Source organism: Anser anser (assembly GCF_964211835.1).
Source record: "Anser anser genome assembly, chromosome: 9".
Classification (NCBI taxonomy): Eukaryota; Metazoa; Chordata; class Aves; order Anseriformes; family Anatidae; genus Anser; species Anser anser.
Window position 1 is genome coordinate 14130460 of NC_139729.1, and position 25210 is coordinate 14155669.

At 51.3% G+C, this 25210-nt stretch overlaps 1 protein-coding gene across 1 annotated transcript; it reads right to left on the reverse strand.

The window, feature by feature from the left end:
- Window positions 1–364: 364 nt before the first annotated feature.
- On the reverse strand, window positions 365–20176 carry STK25 (serine/threonine kinase 25). The gene is made up of 11 exons (XM_083849233.1): window positions 19843–20176; window positions 13838–14068; window positions 12229–12285; window positions 11059–11167; window positions 9741–9898; window positions 9287–9472; window positions 8965–9110; window positions 8191–8305; window positions 7829–7900; window positions 4111–4247; window positions 365–2533 (listed from the first exon to the last, which is right to left on the reverse strand). Exons 1-11 carry the CDS (start codon window positions 19870–19872, stop codon window positions 2494–2496), a joined length of 1281 nt encoding a protein of 426 aa, XP_083705359.1. The 5' UTR covers window positions 19873–20176; the 3' UTR covers window positions 365–2493.
- Between the last annotated feature and the right edge of the window lie 5034 nt (window positions 20177–25210).

Genomic DNA, 25210 nt, shown 5'->3' on the forward strand with positions numbered 1-25210 from the left:
AGCCTCACCCTAAGCAAGCAGCTTGGAGGCATTTTCTGCATGCTCCAGTAATCTTTTCACCCCCACTTGTTTCCGTATCGTATGAGATGGAGAAACAGCTTTTGACATTTAGAAAAAGAACCAAAGAACAAAGCAGAAGGATACACCCTGAAGGTGTTAGTACATAACTCATAGGTACTTGCATGGCTAATCCAGAGACTGAACACCTACCATCAACTGATCCTCCACTCACTGCTGCATAGCAGAAAAGTCACTGCTGGGAGTAGTACACGAGGCTGGACGATGTAGGGGAGGACCACACAACAGAAAGAAAGCACAGCTTGAATACTTCTTACCTAGTAAGAAAAAAGTTACACCAACCTCCTTCATTTCATTACTTTATTGAAAGTGGCAGATCCCTTTCAACGTTTTTAAGAACTAAAACCATTGTTGCTTTGAATACTGGACAAAGTTTGTGGGGATTGTTTCCTTTAAAAAAATTACTCATTACACTGCGGTGCATGTGAGTAATAATACAAGGTACCTTACTGACACAATTTGCTACCGTCATGAACAGCAACTTTAAAAGCAGCAGGAGCCCTTTCTGCTAGGCTGCAGCCTCTGCCTTCCACCTCAGTAAGTTTTGTTTCTGTACATTAACAACTTCTCCTCCTCCTCCAGAGGCAAAAAAATGGGTTTGTTCTGTTCTTCATAAATACAGGTTCCAAGACTGCTCACCTCACAGAGAAACACCACTCCGCAGCAGCTGTCTGGCAAGATGAAACAGCAGCACCTTCTCTCTGCCAGAAGAGAGCATAGTGTTTGCTAAGCCTGTATTTACCCATCAGAGAGGAACAGCAAAGGACAGGCATAAGCTAAAGTGAATGCAGCACACGGGGATGAGGGAATGTATGCTCCTTTTGAGCTACTTTTAGCCCAGCACTTACAATCTGCAGGTCTGACTCAAAGTACCAAAAACCAAGCCTTACTACTAACACTGTGGCCTATCTGTCTTTAAAAAAAAAAGCTGAACAGCTGCAGCTTTTGTTCTCAGTGGCTGTGGGGTGAGCCACATCATTCACACACAAACACAGACAGAAAGATCTGCATGTCTAAGGTCTTGCTGACTTAATGGGAATACCTTTACAATTAGAGAGCAGATTGCTAAGCAACCAGCTATCAGAAGTTATTATCCTAAGTCTTTTTCTAGACCTTGAAAGTATAGATTGTATCAATCCGAATTAAAAACTTGTTTTATAAACTAGTACTATACAGAAAGCAAAGCTAATTGGGATGGCTCCACCGGAATACCTCTAAGCAGGCAATAGGGCCGCAGATACTTTCATCTCTCTGCTAGCAAACACCACCACACTGGAGCAGAGCCCTGGCTTCAGCAGGATTACATCCCAGGCTGAAGGAAGAGCAGTAAAGTGACAAGAAGAGGAGAGAGGGCTAGAGGTTTTTTTGCAAACTCCCAACCACAGCATACAGACACCATTGCTGCTAGCCCTCCAATTGGCATCTTGCCTTAAGAACTGCTCCACCGTGTAGTACTGCCTCTCGAAGAACTGAAGCCCTGGCAGTACTGGTCTCTGGCTGTCCTGTTCCCCTCCACTCCCTTTTTAATCCTTCTGCAACATTTGAGCACATGCAGTAGGTGTTCACTGAGCTTAAAGGTGACGACTGCCAAAAGCCGAGTATCTGATCACTTCAGCTGCAGAAAGCACCAAGGAAAAGAACTCCAGCAGCTCCCAAACCAAATGTAACCACTTTGCCCAGTCACTAGAGACCCAAGGCGAGTTCTGCTGTTGCCTGAATTAGACAAACCAAGGCTTAATACAAAATGACGTCCCAAAGCCAAAACAGCAGCAGTCAACAAACCCATCCTCTTGTGAAACAAGCTAGAAAAGAGCAGCAGCAACCTACACATTTTTTCGTGTCTGCTGCTGTAATTTAAAAGCTTCTCTTTACTAGTGTATGAAGGAGTTGAAACAATCCTCCAGAACAACTGGAGAGCTGTTCTAACTTTCCCAGAGGCTGTAGTGCATCTAGAGCTTGCAAACATACCTGCACTCACACATTACTGCTCACAAACACTTCTTTATGAAGGGCTGGAGGCTAAACCCATCGGACTTGCCTTTGAAACATAGCTGAAGGGAAGACAATCTCCCCTTCTTCCAGCAGGCGGCCATTTATCAGTAACAAGCTGTGAATCAAACCAAGCCAACATGGATACATCCATAGGGAAACAATTAAAAACTGCATTGATTACATTGTAAAAACAATTAGACCACCCATCACGGGCTCTGCAAAAGGTCTAAATTGTACTTGCATTGCGAACCCCACCCTGGGTTATCATGGAAACACGTGTAATATGAAGGCTCTGAAATGTCCTGGAGTCCGTGACACAATGTTATATCCAACAGCAGATGGTGGTCTGGATTAGAGATGTGGTTCTTATGAAGCTGGAAAAAATCCTTCCCCCCCTTAAAACAGCAGCAGGGAATGTCTGTGTCAGCGGGCAGAGGTCAGGTGGTTCCGACTGTGTGAAAACCTGCAAGGAAGAACAGAACAGGAGGAGCAGGTCACTGCTGCCCATTTAAAGCCCTCACCTGAAGGCTGCTCATGCGCGCTGCACCAGCTGCCCTCTCTGGGGACTGAGAGGCAAGTCTAATTTTTTCTATCTAGATAAAGCTGTAAGTCTTGAAAGAAAAACAACAACTTAACAAAACAGCCAAGAAGGTGCTTTTTTTTCTCCACAGGCCTTTAAGATTCAAGTTGAGGCTAACAAGAAACTTGGAGCATTGTTGTTTTACAGCAAGAAACAAAAAAGTGGCTCTGCGATTTTACAAACCTCCAAGAAAGCGCCAACCTAATGCCTCTGCCCCATCCTGCACTGCCCTTGCTAGGCTGCTACGAGTCAGTGACACTGCCCAGCTGATCTGCAGTCACCCCAGGCACATCTGAGCATCCCCTGCTCAGCCAGGGGCCAAAACCTTTGCAAGCATCAGCAGGACACATTCATTCTGTGACCTCTGTGCTCTCAACAGAGAAGAGAGCTCTCTTTCCTGCTCTGAGGGATGAGCAGACCCACAGTAGATTTGCTTGAAAGCTTTAATGACTTAGTAACAGAAAGCCTTGAGGATGGTCAGCATTTCCAGTCCTTAGTATCTAACGCTTTTTTTTTTTTTTTTTTGCACTTGACAGCCTCCAATTGCCCCTTCAGCTACAAGGCAGCAACTAAGCCAGCTTAAAACCACCATAAATAAAAGCTTAGAAAGCCCAAGTTCAAAGATGTATGGATTGGGTTGTATTTCCATTACCATCCAGAGCACAGAGTGGCTCCTTTGGTCATACAAACAGCAAGATACTTAACGTTTGGCCCCTCACTGGTTAGCAAGCTAGAAGTAAAGTTTCTTGGTTAGTAAGGAAAGAGGGAAATTTTCTGGTGGCCTGCTGTGAAAGGGAGAAAAGCCACATTAATGCTAAATAAAGCCTAATAAAGCTGGGAGCAGGACCTGACATTGTTGCCTGCACTACACAGATGTGACTGAACATGGTGCTAGTAGTGGGGGCAAATTTGGCACAGCACATACTGAGCAGCACAGAGCTTAACTCTACTGGACTATACTCCTTCACTGGCTTAATAACTAATTCCCTCCAATAGAAATAAAGATTCCTGATACATGAAACTGAGCAAGCAAAACAACCAACTGCAAGCAGTGCAGTAAAGCACATTCCCTACAATGAATCAGGCGTTCCATATTCCAGAAGTGATCCTGATGACATTTTGCATTGTCCTCCCCACATGGGTAACAGGACCACCGCGATGTCACATGAAGGATGAAGGTGAGCAGCAGCATCTTTCTGTGCTCTGCTGCTTTCACCTACACCACAGAAACTTGTTCAATGTGAGAAAGGACCTGAGGCGGGAAGAACTGCTTCCTTTAAATGAGAAGCACTTAGAAGAAGTGACTCGGGCTATTGGGTCAACTGTCATCAGTATTCACATCTGAGATGCCTTGACTGCTCAGTAGCAAACTTGAACATAGTTACAGGGTATGCTACAGGGTATGACCGTGGTGCAGTTCACTCCAGCTCCACTCACCTCGCACTCTCCAGGACACTCACCTTTGTACCCGCTCCACCATGTGTGCTATCAGTTTGTCAGAGATGCCTGGGCAGGACTCCTCAGCCAAGCTAAAGGCGTTCTCCAGCTCCTCCATAGCTCCCACATTGCCTCCAGTCTGCTTGTGCTTATCTTTAAGCTGCAAAACCCAGGAACAGCGTGTTAGCTTGTCAGGCAGTGCAGACGTTAAGTCCCTTTCCCCTTTAGGATGATTCCACGAGGGTGCAGGAGGACACCCACATTCCTCAGGGAAAAAAAAAGTCTTTTTGCAATCAAGAAGATGGAAGCCTGACGTCTGGAATTCAGGCTTTCCTCCAGGTACTAATAGCAACTGAAGTCCTTATAAAGCAGGCTCTGATGTACTGCTAAACAACCTAAACAATATTAGCAATGGATCAACAGCCCCAAAACCACGAGTAGTGACACAACAAAGAACTCCAGCCATATCTGAACCAGTACAGTCACCTCTGCTGCTAAGGACAGCTTAGCACCCAGACTCATGTCAAAGGCTTCCAGAAAGAAAGGGTAGAAAATAACCCTAAGGCCAGGATTACTCCTCACCAAGAGAGAGCTTTCCCAAGGGAACTGAGGAACAAAGCCCACACACCAAGACCTCTGCGTGCAGTGTATGACCTAAGTGAAAAGCCTGTTTGCATTTATCATTTTTAGCACGCTCTCAGGGGGCCTCAGCAGTAGCAAGTCTGCTTGCACATGATTCCTGTTGTTAATCTGAAGTCGCTAAATCTTCACCATTACAGTTTGAAATAGCTAAACCTCCATCATTACAGAAATCTTGATGTTGAGCCTGAAGGAGTGTGTTATTGGAAAACCCGCAGTCCTATTTTCTACATGTCCCCACCTTCTCCACTTTAGCAACTCATGCCCCTGCCCAGCGTGCACCATTATGCAGTGACCTGAACAAAAATCAAAACCTTTTGCTGAACAAGCAGTGTCTGCCAGCTAACCACTGCCTGGTTCAATTAGGCTGTGCTGATTAAGGAGCTTTCCATAAGCGTCACAATTCTTTGCCTGCACTTTGAGGATCAGCCTCTCTCGTTGTTAGAGCTCACCTTGTCCTGCTTTCTGGCCCCAGGAGAAAACATGAATGCTAACCCCCAGCTGGAGCCAGCCCTGTGCCCAAGTCTCCCAGCAGAAACAAACAGCTGCCAGCCAGGAGCTGCTGCCTCGCCAGCGGGGTAACTGCTCAGGGACACAGCCTCAGCTGCGGGAGCAACCTGCACGCTCCCCTGCTCATTCAGAAGTGGCAGGGGGCATGGAGGGCAACTCAGCTGCACATCAAGGACACGTTTCTTAGCTAACAGTATCCTTGCTAAAGCCAAGGATTTGCTTTGATGTCCACCTGATCAAAGGCTGCCTGCCTCAGGGTCAAAAGGAGACCCGGGGCCTGTCCCACAGGAGAGCTCAGCTCATCGTCACCCTGTGAGGGTCACCCCCAGGGTGACAGGCAAGGCCACTGACCTCTAGCTAGGTGTGCAGTCTGTGCTACCTTGTGCTCTGCACTGCAGAAGAGCTCTCTGAAGGTTAGCAGGGGGCTGAGAGCTGCGCCACACAAAGCCATTTGGGTCGGCTGCTATTCACTGCTTGGCCCTCAAGCCCAAACGCTTCACCCAGAGCCTGTCCTCTCTTCCCCAGAAGGAGCAGACAGGCTTCCAGATTTGCAACTGCCCACTTCTGTGTTAATGACCCCCTGTGGGTCACTTTCAGCATTAACAACCGATAATACAGACACAGGGAAGCCATATAAAAGATTATGAGCAGCATCTCACTAAGACCTCGATTCCCAAAGCCCAGCTCCAGCCCTGTTACGGACAGACACGTTCAAAACTCAGCAGATCTAAGAGGCACTAATACAAGGGAGAAGAAACCTGCTGTTGGGAGGAAGCCAATGCTGAAAGGAACAACGTGCACAACCGGCAGTGAAGCAGATTTCCTATGAGACTTGGAGGAAAGTTTTCTTCCAAGCCCCTGCTCCTGCATGCAGAAGCCAGGTTGTTTCAGGACTGCTCAGAACCTCCTCCGTACCTGACCTCGCTGAGCAGGATGGGCAGAGCCACGGGAAGTGTAATCCAAGGAGGGAAGGGGCAGCGAACCTGGGGCAAGGGAGTCAAAGCAGCAGAAATTAAAGGCCCAGAAGTCACCTCCCACAGGGAACCGGCACAGCAAGGTAGGTGAGGAGAAGCACAAAGATGCTCTCATTGGTTTGAAGAGCTCATAGCTCCAAGTGCCCCCCCCAAAAGGCTCCTAAACAGAAAGGACTGAGCAGCAGTCAGTGACTGTGCTGTATGAACAAACTGCCTGCATCAGAAACCAGGAGTACCCATTTTTACCACACAGGTCTAGGCCTATGACAGCTAGGCTTTCTGCCTCTGAAAGTCAAGCCCAGCGGACTACAGAAGAGGCCAGTGAGCAACATTCTCAGTTTCCTAAGCAGTGCTGCCTCAAGAGCACCAAATGCCTGCTTTTCAGAACAGCCTCTGCTTTTTTGCCCTGCAAAACCCTCTTTCCACACAGCACTAGACCTGAGAAGAAAGTTCAAGTCCAGAGACCATCCTTGAAAAAAGCTCAGCCCTGTGCTGGGCCACCCCGGAACAGCATCAGGATACAGAAAAGAGCAAGTCATTATGATGAGAGAGAGGGTTTCTGTCACCAGCACCTCAAGAAAAGAGGCAGAGGACCCTGACACACGGTGTCTGTGTAAGTTCTTTCTTTCTGAGCAGAGCCTCATTTCCTACTGTCCTGCTGGGAACAGCAGCTGCAGCCTGTAGCCACCCCCGATGATCATTTTCCTTTTTTGCTCCCTTAAAACATCAGCCACTTGGAAAGACAATTACTGAAACTATCCCGTCAATAATCGTAGCTTTTAATTCAACTCCACATCCACAAAGCAAGGAAAGGGAACAGGGTGGACTTCCCAAACCCTTTTCTTTGTCCACCTTCCAGACACCATACAGCAGGTACCACCTTGGTCTTGGCATGCTAGCAATAGCAGACATCTATAAATCAAGACGACAGCCTAGAAATTAGCAAAGCCAGTTCATGGTCTGATCACATTCCCCTCAGTGCCTCTGCTGAGGGCAGCTGCATGTAGCAGGGTGGAACTGCAGGTGGCGTGAGAGCTGGGATCACACCCTGACAGCAAGCTCAACTATCTGCCTGCCCTCACAGGAGCTGCACTCAGCCACACAGGCCAGAACAGCAGGGCTCAGAGCTGCCCAGGCACTAGCAAGCCTAAAATGCAGATAAAAACCAGGTACACCTGTACCTTACCCTCACCGGAAGACAACACAACACTGTGCTTCCACAACCACAAGTGCATTGGAAAAGATACTCCAGGAACACACTGACTTTCCCAACATAATGCACAGACCTCTGAACAGAGACAGAAATGCTTCACGGCAGTGAGGCACTGGCACAGACTGCCCAGAGAAGCTGTGGATGCCCCAGCCCTGGAAGTGTTCAAGGTCAGGTTGGATAGGGCCTTGAGCAACCTAATCCAGTGAAAAACATCCAGAATGCTCTGGAATTAAGTGATCTTTAAAGGCCCCTTCCAACCCAAACCATTCTGTGATTGTATGATAGTGGGGTTAAGGAACTAGCTACCTCACCCCACCTCCCTTCTCCAAACCCTTCATGTTCACATATCCACAGCAGGTATCTCTTCATCTCCAGCCACCACAGACAGCAAAGTCTCCTACTCACCTCCCCAAAGACTGGGTGAACAAGCGTGGAGAGACACTGTGACCGTGGCTGCCTCTTGATGGGCTCCGTAGGCTAGAAAGCAACACGAAAAGGAGTTTCAAGCACAGGCAATGGTTTCCAGGGCACGCAAACCACTAAGCCTTTGATAATTTCTCAGCACCTCAACAGCAGCCCCTTCATCGGGTCTCAGGAAAACTACAGCTTGCATTACCCCAAGAATGTGGAAGATGCAGCTCTGGAGCACTAGCCCTTGATAGCAGACAACAGGAAGTTTTAGAACATGAGTCACTGGTAGTTTCCCCAAGACCCTCGGAGCTTGTTTTAGTTCAGCCCACTTCTGAAGGAAGCGATGGCAAACAGACCTTCTGGGAACCATGCAGAGCCATTCCTTTGTGCAGCTTGCTCAAGGAGTTGGGACGAATAGTTGGTGGGAATGTCCAGATTGGACCCTGGTCTCCATCCTCTGTGTCTCCATCACTGCAAACAGAAAGGGGAAGGTCAAGACAAAGCCTCAGCTCCGTACGCTGTATGTTTTACCCACGCATTTCCACAGGCACAAGCTCTCCCTCACTTGATCATTACATCACCACAGGGCTTCAAGCATTTCCCTACCCCAGAGAAAATCCTAAAGAGAAACCACGTCAGTCTCTACAGCCCATATACAGCGTCACAGACCTGTGCCAAGTAATATATATTTCCAAATCACTACAACCACCTTACGAATTCACCTACATGAACACACAAAACCACATACACAACCTGTTGCCACAGTTAGAAAGCCTATAACTCTTTGAAAGGCTATTTTTTTAACTGAAGGTGCGTAAAATATAGGCAACAAGAGCCTTGTTTTACTAGTTACACACAGATGTTTCTTCTTAATACTTTTGGTTTCTTATACTCAAAGGAACTGCAGAAGTAAGAGGAGTACAGACTACCGGGTCCCCCTGAGGAGGAGGTGAAAGCCTGCTCCTTCAGGCAGCAGTCACCGACTCCCATCAGCAGCAGCTCACAGGCCTCCCCGAGCTACATATGATCTCCACCCCAGGTTGGGAAAAGGACCCAAGCTGCCTGCAGCAGGCTGCCCCTGGCACGCCCGGCATAGCAGGGACAACCCTCAGCAGGGAACATACACGTACATGTCAGAATCACCAGAACTTGAATCTTCTCCATGGCCCTCTGACTTCCAGCGCTTGAACCGATCGATCAGCTCCATTAGGAATGAGGTTTTCTTCGTGTAGCGTGTGATGAATTTGTGCTTTAGCAACTCTTTAGCTGTTGGCCTCTGGAACAAATAAGAAAAACAATCTGCATCTAACAGTGTCTGTACACTACACATGCAAGTACTTGCCAGGCTCCCCTGTCCACTCTGCAAGCTCAGCACTTCTTTTTCTCCAGCAGAGAGGATGCATTGCCTCTAAAATACTCTACCCAGGTTCTGAGGTGGACAGCAATACTCACAAATCTAGGATCCTTATTGAGGCAGGCTTCCACAAACTCCTTGAAGGGCTTGCTGTGGTGACCCTCGAGTGTTGGAGGGTTATTTTTGGGGATCAGGAAGAGAACCCTCATAGGATGCAGGTCGGAATTTGGAGGCTCTCCCTTTGCTAGTTCAATGGCTGTAATTCCAAGGGACCAGATGTCTGCCTGAGAGAGGAGCAAGAACAGTGACTGCAGAAAAGAGCAAGGAGCAATTCTACAACATGGAACCATGCAGCTTTGACACAGCTGAAGGGCTCATAACATAAAATCAGACAGGATGCTTCACGCTTAACAGACAAATTTCTCCAACAGACCCTGAACCATAGTAGGAAAGCATTGTTCTGGCTACAAGCAACAGTTCCAGTCCCTGTATTAACCCTAGCACGACACAGAGCAGTACCAAGCAGCAATTGGTCTCTTGCTCCCAGCTCACCTTGAAGTCATAAGCAGACTGTTTGATAACCTCCGGTGCCATCCAGAATGGAGTCCCAACAAAGGTGTTCCTCTTGATTTGCGTGTCTGTCAGCTGTCCGGCCACCCCGAAGTCAGCCAGTTTCACATCTCCTTGTTCCGAAAGCAGCACGTTGGCAGCTGTTCACACAAATAAGCATTAAGTCCAATGGTTTCTGAATGATCTGCAACCCACACAGAACTGAGTACTGAGAAGGGACCTCTGGTAACATCCCCATTTGCCCCATGAAAACTCTCAGTTTGGATTTCCAGTACCAGATCCATTCCCACGTTCTGACCTTTGCTGGGTAACACGGAACAAATTTGTAGATTTGGTTGGATCAGAAGGGGAATATTTCTGGGGCAGTAGCAAGGAGTAGATATGAAGGGCCACACAATCACTAGATACGATTCCTGCCAACAAGAGGCAATTTGGCCTGAGATACCTCAAATGGTTTTGATGTTTTTTTTTCAGAGCAACATTCAGCACAAGTTAAACTGCAGATCCTTCAAAGCAGCTCACTCGTCCTGGCCTTGTACTGCTTCCCACTCACTCAGTGGAAGAGAGCCGCACTGCTCAGGTTCCTGGGGAGGGGACGGGCTGTAGGACTGCAAGCTTGCAGCACTGCAAACTCTCGGTCTCACACATGCAATGAAATCTTCCCTACCCATCTCCTGGTTGAGATGGCATGAGGTTTCTTTGCTGTTTGTTCACACGCCCTCCTGCAGAGGGTCGGAGCGCTGAGCACCCTGCTCCGGCCACCACCTACACAGCACTGTCCTCCTGCCCTCCTGCTTTCCTTTGGTGCCCCGTGCTCAGCACGAGACTGCTCCTCAGGTGCGCTGCACAGAGCCAGTGCCTAGGAAAATCAGTAACGGGGTAAGACAAAACAGGCTACCCTGATTTTCTAGGGCTTTGGACACTGCGTAAGGACAGTTCTCTACACGATGACCAGCAAACACGTGCCGTGGAGTCCAGCAGTAAAGACGTAACTGGGAGCCAGCTGATATTTGAGCACACCATTCACTGATTCCTTGCTTAAGTCCCCCTGCCTGCCCAAACGGCAAATGCCAAAGAGCTACAGATCCTTACTGCTACTCTACACCTTACAGACAAAAAACATGAGTTGCAATAAAGTGACAAACACCAGATTCAGAAACAAGCAACCCAACAGGGAAAGCAGTACTAGGAGAGAGTCTTTGAAACCTCTCTGATTAGTTCTGTATAACACTTTGGGATCTGTCTTGGTGGAGATCTTTCTTGTAAAGCCTCTCTTTCTTGTAAAGGATATTCCTCTTACCTTTGATGTCCCTGTGGATCTTCCTCTCAGAGTGTAGATAATCCAAGCCCTTTAGGATTTCCCTCAGGATAGTAGCTATGTAAGTCTCCTCCAAGGGCCCTGGTTTTAGCTGAAAAAGGGCAGGGAGATGATTTAGGGGTGAGCAATGCCTTGGATTCACAAGCCTCTCCATTTGTTACCCGGAAACCTTTTGCCAAGCAGGTCATATTCAGCGGGAAGCGCCTACTGTACAGCCTGGTGCACACACTGCAAGCAGAACGTTGGACTTTGTGCTGCCAACACTAAATGGAAATCCTTGGAGGACTTTCTGTCAGCCTGTTAAAGGCTTCCCAGACAACAGCAGGACGCTCGTGTCTCGCTCTGACTTGGAAATACACTGATGAACAGAACATCTTCACAGTTTCTCCAGATCATACACCTCTTTGCTAGCATGCAAGGGCTGAATTTCAGCCATTGCAACAGACCAGGGAGAACTCTTCCCCTCTGGCTATGGGGCAGTAAGGTACTGTACCAAAGCTTTCCTCCTTTTAATGAATTCTCCTCTAAACTAGTCCTGCCTCCTGTTGATTACAGGTCCCCCTAACTGCACCCTACCTCCAAATCAGTGCAGGCTCAGCAGTTTTCACTGTATGACCTTAGTTACTGCTCTGGAAAAACAGGCTTTCTAGTCCCAAGGCGAAAAGCAAAATCCTGTGAAAGAATACAGCACAGAAGAACTTTTTTCATGTGTTTACTCTGCATTTGCACTCCCATAAAATCTGGGGCAGCTTGCTAGACATTTGTATTGTTTAACACCTGGAAATCCTGATCGTAGACCAGACCCCTTCTGACCTTGATGCCATGCAAGCACTAAACAATCCCCAAAACTCTTTCCAGACCCATAACTTTGGTTGGGTGAGCTATATATGTGTGTTGCTCAAAACCAACTTGCTGCTGTCAAATTTTATTTCACTGGCTTTTTCCACTGTGAAGCAGCAGAGCACCCTGGAGAACTGCACGGAGCTCAGCTGTCGAAGTACAAACATTTCCCCTGCCCTGCACTGCCTACCCTGCAGGCACAGGGCCGTCAAAAAGATGTCATATGGCAAGTGAGCGTGTGGCTTGAGGGCATTTCACAAACCAAGGCTCCAGCAAACATTTCTGGGGACCCACAGCTTACCACGTACTTACCAAATCCAGGGCTGAACCTCCTCCCAGGTACTCCATAATTATCCACAGCTTAGTGCCCTGCAAGCAAGAGCACAAGCCAAGAGCAAAGACAGTAATAAGAGCGGGCAGACAAGTACAACACCCGAGGCAGCGAGACGCGTGAACAGCCCCCGTATATAGTCTAAGAGATGCTGCACACCACAGCTCTCAGAGACAGCAGTGGACCTGGTCCCGCCCTCGACATTTCTTTCTCTTGGTCCTCAGCTCTATCTGAAGAAGCTTTGTGCCACTACAGACACCAGACTACACAGCCCCTAGAGATATGCATATTGTCAGGCCGGAGCCATTCATCATCACCCTAAAGATCAAGCACGTCTTGCCAGTGACAGGGGAGCTTTGCAGCCTTTGATCTCATTAAAGGGATTGCCAGCTTGAAGGGTACAGTCAGCAAGACGCTCTTTTCCTCCCCAGAGGAGAGATTTCCAGACCGAGGTTCACCAGATACCGGTAGGAGATAAGCAGCAGGTTCATGAAATCACAGCTTTCTCGGTGTTTTTGGCAGAAGGCTGAGAAAACGCACTATCGCCCTTGAGAAGTATGTAAGGAATTATCAAGGTACAAAGAGGTCAAGAGCTGCGTTCACAGACTCAGTGTTATACACACCTCCAGCAGCTGGCACGCAGCGGCCACTTTGATCACCACTACAAGCTTCCATTAGGGATTCCTGAACCTGTTTTCAGTGGGAGCAATACCTTATTATTGCTTCACCGCTCCTTCAAGGACTCAGATCCTGCTCATTTCACCACTTCTGCAGCCCCTCACCACACAACTCCCTGCAAGGCCAGGACCGCTGCAAGAGAGCTGCAGTCCTTGATGGGTTAATTTGCAAGTGCTGCCCTGTACCCGCCTGCAGGCTAGTTTGCAGTGGAAGTCCAACTGGCTTCGTGGTTTTGAGCCATCCACAATATCCAGTGCTCTGGCAGCCTATTTGGGGCAGTGGAAACATGGGCAGCACTGCCCAGAGGGCAGTTCGGGGTTTGGGCAGCAGTGTTTCATACTGAGGAAGCTGTGTGCTACCGGAGGGAGTGCTCTAAGCTCCCACTGGAAAGCAGAGAACTAGGCATTCCCCTCAGAACAGCACACTCCCCTTCCTGGCAAGGATTTCCATGCGCTATGTACCCAAAAGTAACTGGTGCTGTGTTGTCTGGGAGGGCAGGGGGTTGGGAAGAAGTATCACATGATCACAAGACCATGATGCACAGTTTCAAGCTCTTCTTTCCAGAGCCAGCCTGGATCCTTCTAGAAATATAAAGCCCTCAGTGGTACAACCTTAAAACCATGGTATTTCCAAAAAGCATTCCACAAATTTCCTTTCCAGAACAGTCAAACCAGGGATGGAGCCAGCTCTTCAGCACAAAGTTTGCTCTTCCCTGCAGTGCTCTTGGGACCACTTGAGGAACCTCATTTCCACGTGCCCTGCAAGTGCCTCAAATCCCAGCCTCGCATTAAAACCGCATGAACGCAGCGGGCAGAGCCACGCTGACGCTCACGGCCTGGGCACCTGCCCACCACCAGCTGCAGTACCCGCTCCCAAACTGCTGGCAAAAGAATCGCCGCGGCTTTGTCCTACCTTCAAGTAGGAGCCATAGTACCGGGTGATGTAGGGACTATCACACTGGCTGAGCACCGTGATCTCCTGCTGAATGTCCTCAATTTCATCCTCCGCCTCCTCCAGATCAATGATCTTGATAGCAACCACCTCCTTGGTGCGGTTGTCGATCCCTTTGTACACTTCTCCAAACGATCCTTTGCCGATCCGCTCCAGCTTGGTGAACAGCTCCTCGGGATCCACCCTGGAGTGCTAGACCAGGAGGGAGAGAAGGGAGAAGTCAGCGAAAAGGGCAGAGCACCGTGAACACCCACACAGCCCCCTTGTCATCGCACCTCCCTGCCCACGCCACGTAATTCACCTGACTTAATTCACCCCCGTACCCTAAACGGTCTCCACGTGCCGAAATTACTTGCTGACCATACCCAAGGTGAGAACCAAAGCAGGCTTTTCCACGGGCTTTCTGCCCCTGCAGACTGTCGGGGGAGGAAGAGGAGAGAGGCCAGGAAGGAGAAGGTCAGCAAGCACCCCTGCAGATGGCATCAGCCCTTCTGGGACAGGACTGCTTTGGCCTGCAGCTCAATCGCAGGCACCGAACTGGTGCCAAAGCAGCTCCGCGAGCGAGCGCTCATCCGTGTTTGACTAAAAGGCAGGCAAGGTGTACCAGAGCCAGCCTTCGTGTAACGGCTGAGGTGAGAAAATGGACACAAACGAGAGGCCAGCGGAGGTTCAGCGGAGGTTCAGGAGGATGTTTCTCCAGTTTGCCTTCCTGCATTCAAAGGTTTGAATGATTTGAAAGACTTTCGCCCTACTCACGTGGAGGGTAACGTGTGCTGGGAACACAAACACCAGTTCCCACCAGCCGTCTGCCCTGCCGTCAGGCAGCACCCAGCCTCTCCTCAGACGTCTGCGGACAGAGCCTGACGTCTCGGGAGGGCCAGCAGCACGGAGCCCAGGCACGCGGCCACCCCAGAGGAGATGGGGGAGCTGAACGGACACCCCACCTGCAGCCCTGCTTTTCCGAACAGCCTCTGCTCTCGCTGGCACCCCCAGGTGCAAGAGCAAGGAGCATTTCCCTCCTGAGATAAGCACATCCTCTGGGAAGCTACCAACGGCCTCCTCAGAGAAGTACTGCCTCTGAAAAAGCAGCTGGGCTTCAAAGTTTAACTCCTTCATAGGACAAACACGGACAAGAGAGGGAAGAATGATTTTCTGATTCGGTTTCATTCTGTCCAGCTGCAGACCAGGAGGTCCTGCTCTGCTTTGTGAGTAGGTTTTCTACCTTAAAAAAAAAAAAGTCTTTTTTAAAGAAAAAAACCATGGAAAATATGGCCCGACTTGCAGGAAGCAGGCAAGCTGCTGGAGCAAGTTTTCCGCACCCAGCACTTCTCCGTCTCACCTCACGGACGTCACCCGGAGGGACCGCTCCCTTGCGAGGACCTTGGGCTGAGCAGAGATTTTATCTGAGAGCAGGGCAGCTGCATTTCTGCACCCACTGCCAGGTCCCAGCAGCAGGGCACCACCGAGCAGCCCTGGGTGCCACTTAATGATGAAGCCAGGCGGCCCCGGCAGGTGGTTTGCCTTCCTAACCCGGCGCGTCGCTGGACGGGGTCAGCTTCACAGGCAGCTCGCTCAGCGGGATTGCCGTGGGTGCTCCAGTCCAAGGCGCAGGAGGACGACCAAATATCCCTCTGCATCCACGGCAACACCCAAACAGGCTGCGCGTCGAACGAGCGCGCCGCAGACAGACCGGAGGGGATGTGCAGAGATGGAAGGAGCTGGAGATGAGTAACGGGGACCGCAGAGGGGATGGGGAAAGGGTCTGAGCTTGAGAAATGCCAGAAGACAACACAAGAACGGTGGCTGCGGCGCAGGAGAGAACAGTCTGGCTAACCCAGGCTCCCAAAAAGCCAGCAGCAGTTTCCGCCTCTCCACCGACTTCACAGGAAGGGGCAGCAGGGTGGCCCAGATGTCACCTTGCAGCCTCCCGCAGCGCTGCAGAAATGCCACTCGCCACATCAGCCTCTCCACACGTCAGGGAGAGAAAGAGGATCGTCTCCTAGCAGCACCCGGCTCCACAGGAGCCCCAGGAATCCTGCAAGGAAACCTTCCTCTCCTCCTCCCTCGATCATTTTTCTAAGAAAAAAAGAAACGATGAGGTATAAGCTACTGCTCCCCTTCTCAGCCTCACGCGGCACATCCAAGAACAAGGACTGAAACTCTTCGGGAGTGGGAAATCAAGCAGAAGAGCACTGGCTGCTGCAGTTGGCTCCCGGACAACCAGCACTTTGCATTGCAGGCTCTGTAATCCTGGGCAACCTCCTGAACAAGCTTCCTTACTTAGATGCAGGTTTATCACGTCTTCTGAGGAACGAGGAGGTGGCAGAGGTGGTGAAGGAGACAGACCTACCTGACGAGCACAAGAAAACTCTGCCCAAGGGACTGATGGGCGGAAGAGACACAGCCCGTCACACGAGGGGGGAACAGGGTCACTTGTAGGTACTGCATTTACCCTGTCAGTGCCTGGCGCTTCAAAACTGACCTGGAAACACTTCAAAGACCTTAGGTGACACGGCAGGAGCGTGACCTGATGGAATGAGTCGCTCCAGCCACCGCTACAGTATCCTGGACTCCTGCTGCGGACCAGAGTCCGTTAATGAACTTCTTCACTTTCTCTAAACAGGGAGAAAGAAAAAAAGGAGGCGGTGGGGTGAGAAACAGAAAAATAGGCCGATCCTCGACTCCAGCAGCCTGCTGTCTGCCCAGCGGAACACCTTATGAACTACCATCACGGATGCCACGGAAGACATGGCCAGGTAGCAAGAGGTAGAGGCAACCCTGACTTCCCACGACAAACGGTGCCAGGCGAAATTACACTTGTCTACGGGACACCTGCTCAGAAGCTCTCGTCCATTAAAGCTCCTGTTGGAGCTGCCACGTTTCTGCCCTGGCTGCAAATCTGTGCTTTGGAGCCGAAAAGCTCCAAAGACACCCGAAAAAATGATCATTCGTAGAAAGTAACAGGAGCCAGATGAAACACTTCCCGCCTGCAATGAACAGTCACAGGTGACCTGAAGAAGCTCCTTAGCATCTGTCAGCTTCGCAGCTGGTCACCGGCTTGGGTCCTTTCCACTTCCATCAGCGCTCACAGAGCCCAGCAGGGCTGCGAAGCAGAGCTCCAGGCCGCAGCCAGGAGAGCTGACGGACTGCGGCTCCTCGTTCTGCACGCGGCGCTTCTTGAGGAACCATCGCCTCAGCGCACCTTTTTGCCTGCCTGAATGCCAGTTACAGAGCAGATCTGGGGCAAAAGGTCTCACGCTGTTTCTCCCCATTGAGAGCAGTCGGACGCTAGAGATGGCTTGGAGACAGGCACGGAGGAGCTCTGAGAACACCCAGGGCAGTATCTTGGTCGTACACGCAGGAAGAGGAAAAGCACAAGCAGGAGAGGGATGAGGACAACCTGCAGGTAACGCGCTCTGCTTGCGCCCTCCAGGATCTAATCTCGCAGCGCAGGAAGGACGCCCTGCCACGGCAGGTACGGGGGCGTTTGCCATCGTGACTGACAATGCCACGTTTTAAAGCAGAGCGACTCCCTGCAGCCGTCAGGAACTGAACGTCGTGGCGTGTTGTGAGACAAGTCCGGCAGCAACACCAGCTGCTGCGCGGGTAAAGGGTGGGTTTGGCAGCTCTGCCACCTCCAGCTGCAGAGACGGGCGGTCAGCGGCAGGACATCCCCGAGCTCTGAGAGGAGGCTAGAGAAGGACAAACATCTGCCCTCATTTCACAGCTACAACCTGGAATGATGAGCCGTGTGTTGGGAACAGAAGCAAGTACTGTTGGAACCCCCACAGGGTCTTCTCTCCAGGCTACGTCCAGCTTGCAAGAGCTGTGTTCGGCATCATGAGCCAGTCAGCCCTACACCCGCAGCGCGCAGAGAGGCGCCTGCACCCTGCTGGAAGCCAGAGCTCCTTGGTCCGGGGCTGCTCAGGCCCAGAATCGCTGTTCTACGTGGGAGAAGTCTGTAATAGAGAAGGTGCTGCCAAGTCCCTTTCTGAGCTACTTTAAGAACTGGAGCCCACTGGGAGTTTGGCAGCCTCCGGAGATTTATGTGGAACCACGGCAGCATTTAACGTTACTTCTGACAGCAGTACCTCCCAACCAGCCCAACAAGCAATCATCGTTTTCCTTTGCCACACACGGACGAAGGGTGAAGTTGGTTTTAACAAACCTCAGCTTCTGACCTTCTTTCCTTCGTTGCCTCCTCTCCTTCCCTGCTTCCCACCCAACATCTCTACTCGTTGCATGCTACGTATCAGAGACGTCTGCAGCAGGCACTGCGATCTCTTTAGGGAAATCAAGTTTGGATCTGGAAACATTTTAAGCTTCCCAATATGAAATGAGTGCACACCTCTTTTCAACTGCTGAACCTGAGACAGTTCTGGACTTCTGGAGTATAAGCAAGAGGGGAATTCCTGTTCAACACTTTGAAACACAAATATACTAATTTGTCTGGGACTCCCAGCTTGCTTCACAGACAGCATTCTTTTGCCTCAGGGTTGGAAAGCATTGGCCAGAGAACATGAGAGGTTTTTTCAAGGTCACATAAAGGAACAACAAAACTGGAAACACAGCTGGCCTCTAAGCTTTAAACACTGTAATACAAATACAGCACCCAGCAGACAGAGCTCCCAACAAAGACCAGAGGCCCGCTGTGCTGTATGTACACAGCAAAGGGCAACCGCGAAAAGAAAGAGCGCCTGATAAGCCCAGGCAGGAGAGCAGAGGCACAGAGGTAAAGCAGCTTCAGAACGTGCCTCAGGTAACTCAGCACAGGGGCAACAGAACAGGGAATCCAACACGCCTTGAGCCCCGGACATCCCAGTCCAAGTCCTACAGCCTCACAATTTTCACAGGACCTCCCCACTACTCCTTAAAATGTGGTTAAGGGAACTTCAGGCCAATTCCTACCGCTCTGCCAGCGAGCCTCGACTAAACAGCTTATGAGATCCCACCAAGGATTCCTGAAGAGACCCAAGGGATGGACAACAGACTGCTTTCCTATCCCAGGATCAGAGAGTCACGGTATGACAAGATCTGGGAGTGCCTGACACTCACAATTCAGGGATTAGACCCCTGGAACTCTGATAAGCTTCGTTGCTGAGTACTGTGTACAAAAACCTTTGGAGCAACCCACTGCGCAGCTATGGAGCTCAGTTCTCAGCCTCAGCCAGACAGTATCCTATCCTTCCCATGTCCCTTCAGCCCTCTCCCTGCACCGTGACTCACCAGGCACTATATTTGCATTTAATTCCATAAGCGCTTTGGGGACACGGTTTATGTGAAAGACAGCACGCAAACTCGATTGCATTGCAAATCAGTTTTAAATCAGAAGAGGTCTGGAGAAAGCATCGCCTCAGACTACCGGAGCTTTCAGCGCTGTGGTACCACACCTAGGAGCAGCAAAGAAAACCGCCCGAAGTTCTCCCAAACCGCGCTTTAAAGAGCCCCGCGTTCAGCGCTGACGCCTGCCAGTCGCCAAGCTCACCTCGCAGCCAGGTTCGGGGGACCGAAGACCCGAGCCAAGGCCGTTCCCGCGGCCCAGCCCTCAGCCCCGAGCCGGGCCACCACCCCCCCGCGTCCCCTCGGCTCAGCGCCGTCACAGCGGGACCTGCGGGCACCCCCCGGGGGCGGCAGCTCTCGGCTCCGCGCCGGACCCCTCCCGTGCCGGGGTTCCGGGCCCTGCTCCCCCCCGGCCCCTCTCCGCAAGGGGTGCCCGCACCGCCCGCCCCCTCAGCCCTCCCGCTGCCAGCGCCCCGCGGCAGCCCCAGGGAGCCGAGGGTTCCCTCGTCCCCTCCCAGAGGCGGGCCTCACAGGGGGCCACCGGCACCTCGCCCTCGGCGCCGGCCCGGCACCGGCCCCACAGGCGGCGGGCGGCGGCAGCGGGCCGAGCGCGGCCATGCCCAGGGGACGGCGCAGCCCTGCCCCCCGGGGCGCTGCCGGGCCCCGGCACACGCGGCCGCGCTTACCTGGCTGGCGAACTCCCTGAGGTGCGCCATGCCGGCGGGACGGCGCTGCCCTGCCCCGCCCTGCCCCGCTCTCCTCTCCTCTCCTCACGGCGCCGCTCCCCTCACGGCGGCTCGAGCCCGGGGCTCCCCTCACAGGCCCCGCGGGCACCGACCCTCACCCGCCCGGGCCCTCCCTCAGGGCCCCCGCCGCCCCTAGGGCCGACGGTGGTGGTGATGGTGGTGGTGGTGCCGCCGCGAAGCGCGGCTCGGCGCCATGCCGGGCCCTGCCGCGCCGAGCCGAGCCGCCGCCGCCCCCCCGTGCCCGCTCCGGGCCGCCCCGGGACACCGAGCTCGGCCGCGGCGGGGGCGGGAGCGCAACAACACGGCGCCGAGGGCGACGCGGGGCGGGGGAGGCGGAGCCGCGCGGCCTGACGGGAGTCGTAGTTCGCCCCGCCGCGCCGCACGCTCCGCGGGGAGACGCTGAGGACTACAGAGCCCGGCGGGCAGCGGGAGGGGAGGGGTGAGGGGAGGGGACAGCGCGAGGGCTGCTGGGGCGGAGAGTCCGCCGGGGGTGGGCGGCGCGGGCGGGGCGGGCGGTGGGGACTACACGGCCCAGCAGCCCCCGCGGGGGGCTCCCAGGATGAGGGAATTCCTCCCAGTATGAGGGAACTTCTCCCAGTATGAAGCGATTTCTCCCAGTATGAGGGAACTTCTCCCAGTATGAGGGGGTTTCTCCCAGTATGAGGGAACTTCTCCCAGTATGAGGGGGTTTCTCCCAGTAATGAGAGAATTTCTTGGATTTTAATTTAAATGCACTGTGTCTTAACTGAAAGGTTTTCAACAAAGGTCTCACCTGCCAGATTCCTGTATTTGTCGAGTTCATCCCATTAAGACCAGCCCCACAAAACGTGATAGTGCTGTCTCACAAACACCTCTGTTCCAGCCCAACGCCTTGACTTGAAAGACCTAGGAACACACAGAGGAATCGAGAAGTGGGAAAGAAATCGGCTACCAGAGAAAGGAAGGAAAATGGAGTTCTGCTCCGGCTCTGCCACAGAAAGGACGGAGTGAAACGCTCTACGTGCACACCCACGGGTCACCCCCCTGGGTGGTGCGGGGTTTAGACGGGTACCAGCCTGATGCCTGACATCTGGCAGGATGCTCAGAAAAATATGTTTAAGTTAAATCATATGCAAAGCCTGGACACACACCAAAATCTCTCACGCTAACGTTGCCCACAGAGCTTAGCCTGGCCTAGCATGTGGCACAGTGATGAGCTAACAGTGATATGGAACAGCAATTAACTTGTTTTGTTGGCTTAATTTAGAATAAGTCCTTAAGAAAAAGAATAAGAGAAAACAACTTTTGTTTTGGGGGCTCTTATTCCTTTTCCCAAGTTGATTACAAGTGCTTAAAACTATGAGCAGGAAAATGTCAAATGCATATGGTCAAAAGCATGCGTATTTGCTGTCTGTGTGTGTTGTGTGGCCGTATGCTGTGGGAGAATATAGCTAAAAACGACATGTCTGTATGTGTTGTTGGGGGCTCTTCTCACGGTAGAGAAGAAATAGCTTTCTAAAAAGTATTATTTTAAAAGGGATACACTGGGTCAGTTTGGGTTTTCTTCTCCCATTTCTAGTTCTTCCTGTTAAAAGCAGAGGGATGAACATCCAGAATTAAGAGAAACTAGGTCAAAAGCTGGTGACAGAAGTATTTAAACAAGTCTTCTGCTAAACAAAATGAAAGCAAAACATCCACCCTAGTTCTGAAAGCCGCTTAGAAACAAGCCACGCTGCAGCCCCCGTTCCTAAGTCAAGCTCTTCCTGACCCTGAAGCCTGCTCTGTTCTTGTCTGCAGAACACAAGCTTTTGTGGGGGACGAGGGGGTCATTATTTTATTATTTTGGAATGACATCTAGAGCTTTCATCTCTAGATCATCCAGGAGAAAGTTTTCAAAACACAATAATTTTCCTGGGTTATAGCTATGATGTTGACACTTGCACATCTGCTTCTGGGCTGTATGTATGTACTTCAGTACAGTCACTTCTAGTATGTACTTAAGTTTTTCTCCATTTGAGGCTACTGGCACTTAAGGGTAGCTTGAGGAAAATAACCTGCCCTTGTAACGTGCTAATAAAATTGCTTAATGCGCTCTATACAAAGTAATTATTTCAGAAAACTTGTACTCTGCTGACACTGCTTCAGATAACCCATGTCTCTCACAACAGAGAAATCTCTACTCAGGCATTTCAAACTCTTGTCCAGTAGCTGATACAGCTGGTTATGTTTCTGGGGAGTCCAGAGAAGGGTGTCAATAGTTGCTACAAGGAACTTCTTGACTGATGTGTTCCTGTTCAACCAAAGTAGCACAGCTTTTACTTTTTGTTAGAGGCGTTGACTGCATCACAAGGGGTCCTACAGCCTCCTCTCCCAGTGTTCAGTGCCCTTCACCAGGTGATTTGGAGAACAAGAAATTCTTCATTGAGACAACTCAGAGCTGCTTCCCGACTTGAAGATAAAGGTGCTGCAGTTGTATTCATATATCTTCAGCTATTGCAATGCTCCGAGGGTCAGACAATAATTGGGGGGTGGGGGGCTGTTAAGAAGCGTGGTAAGACCCCTTTAGGATGGTCGGTCTGGAGCCCAGTCAACTGAAAAAAGCGAAGACTGCTAGTGAGTAAACAGTGTCCAGTGCCTTTGCAGACGTGCCTTGTGGTGTAAATATTTGGGGCCAAAACAAATCGTGAAGAAAGGACTCAAGCGCTTAACTCAAGATCTTAATCGCTCTGGCTTATGAAGCTCTTTCAAGAAGCTGTCTGTGGTTGGTTCAAGCACCAATGGATTTTCTTCTGTTGGAGTTGGACCGGGTGGACCCAGAGGTGCCTCCGCCTCAGCCATCCCGTGATTCTGGGATAACAGCAGAGTGGTGCAGCACGGTTTGATACGGATGTCCTCCAGTCCCTGCAGTGTGTGGCAGCCCCTTCGGGTTTGAGATAAGCACACCAGCCTGGTGCTGTTGTCCAGGTGCTGGGGCTGGCTCAGCCTGCGGCACCGCAGGGCTTTCCACCCTGTTCTCCCCCTCGCAGAGTGCAGCAGAGGCAGGAGAGTCACTCCGATGCCCTTGCTAGGCGAAGCAAGCCGCCTGGCAGCTCTAGGGACTGGCGGGTGCGTTTCTGAAGCAAACCTGGTTTGCTTTTAGCTGTTGCCACCAGGTGGCAACAACGGACTGCAGCCCGTGCTTCTTTCAGGAAGGCAGCAAATGGCACCCAGCCCTGCCAAATTCCAGTTGCTCTCTTGCTGCTGGCTGAAATGCTTCATTTTTCTGCGTGGGTCACGGCCTGCCTCTAGTGGGAGGTGGTGCTTGCAGCCAGTAACTGAACACTGTGCACGTCTGGCTTGCAAAGAAGAGCCTGGTGGAGGACAGGGAGGTGTTGGCAGGGGTTTGGTGACCAGGCTGGGCCTTGGGGGTTTCCTGCTGCATGGCCAGCATCTCGTGTCTGCCCTGGGTACTGTAACAGCAATTCGGGCACCATGAGGGCAAAACAGCAGAGAGTAAAGTGAGCGTCGTGGAGGGTGGTGGTGCTGATGCACACAGGTGGAAAGAGCTGCTAAGTGGTTATGTGGTGGCTGGGTGACATGAGGTCTCCTGCCCCAGCTCCTTCTGTGTTACTGTGTGCAGTCCTCTCTGTATGTAAAGCTTGGCCATTTCTTACCCCTGATCTATAAAAGCTGCTGCTTTCCCCACTTGTGACTTGGTGAGTTGTCTTGAATTGGCCCCTTCTTCCACCGAGGACAGCGCCGAGGTCTGTCTGCAGCTCCTTCAGCACGTGGTGTCCGTACCTATCTCAGAGATGCAGGCAGGTCCCCGATGCGACAGCTGCTGCATCTGACATGTGTGAGTCACCAGGTTTTGTGCCGCTGCAGCTCTCTGTACCCCTGTTCAAAAAGGCAGCATTGCAAGGGAGCGCAGAGGAGCGCTGAGCACGCCGGACATCATCTGCAGCAGCAGCTCGGGCACCTTGGGCACCCCGTGGAGTGGTGGTGCTGCCCCCTCAGAAGGTGCCAAGCACAGCAGCTGGCTTTAGGGTGAGTGCAAGGGGTCGAGTGCTCTCCTTCTTCAGTAGGGTTACTCAGCAGGGTAGGTGGCTTAAAACTGCATTGTAAAAAGCGTCACAGGCTAAGTCTCTGAATGCTGCAGTGCTTGCTCAGAGAGGAGCTATTTGTAGCTTCATTAGCATGCCGAGGGGCTGAAGTGGTTTTCTGTATTGTGCTTCTGGAGATCAGCAATATGGCAAAGCGCTGTTATTGCGTGCTGTGCTCAAGCAGTAAAACTAGAGAAAGAAAGGAAAAAGTTACTGTTTTTGTCACCCTCCCAATGTCTATGCTTCTGTCCAGCCCCAAGAGGAACTCTCAAAGCCTAGGAAAGAATGCACTTGGACAGAAGGGAGCAAGAGCTGGATGTTGCCAGCAGTTTTCCTCCTCACTATGGTTTCTGGTTGGTATCTGGACTTGACCGCTAAGCTTCTGTATACCAAAAGTCTCTGTCTAAATTTGCAAGCTATGTTGACAGTGTTAAATGGAGATGTTCTCACCCCTCACCCTTCTTTTTGGTGAAGGTTTTGAACTGAAACAGCGAGTGTCTAGCCTGAATATAGCAAAGGAAAGTGGTAGCAGAGAGTCATCTACACCTAAACTGCTCCTCCCTTTGGTGTGAGGCATGGGGCCGATTAATTCTGCTCTACCTGGGTGCATCACAGCCACCGATGGGCATAGTAATGGACTTCTCCAGGCCTTAAACCCTGTAGGAAACGAAAGGAGGAATTTCAGGAGGAATCCGTCCCCTTCCAAGATAAATCAGACTGAGCTAGTACTGTGGGAGTCCGCTCGCTGTGACGATAGCCCTCCCTGAGATCACCAGTTGCATGGAGACTGTAGCTGCCTGTTAAAACTGAAGCACTCTTGTTCCTGCTTGCAGACTGTGTCACTACAAATCTTGCAATACTGACTGCGTGGGGCTTTCTTTCCTTACTGATATTGTGGCTCTTAAGGCTGTTTTGAGTGTTCATCAAAGAAAAGAGCCTTTATCTCCCAATTCTTCTGGCAAAGTGGGATAAGCAAGAGTGATGCTTGCAGCTGCAAAGCTCAGAGTGCAGCTGACACTACGGTTGGCTCAGCATCCCTTTCCTGCCAGTGACTAATCCTAGAATTAAACTAGGCTTCTTCCAAGCTGAGAGCAAGGAGTACTTGTTCCTCCAAGCCATGTTCCTGTGCAGCAGCAGCAAACAGCTGATGAAGCTGAATCCGAGGCTCTTGAATCCCAGGCTCTTGCAGACGTCTGTCCTCTGCTGAGGCAGGAAAGGATATGGCTAATGTATTTTCAGGCAGGCTT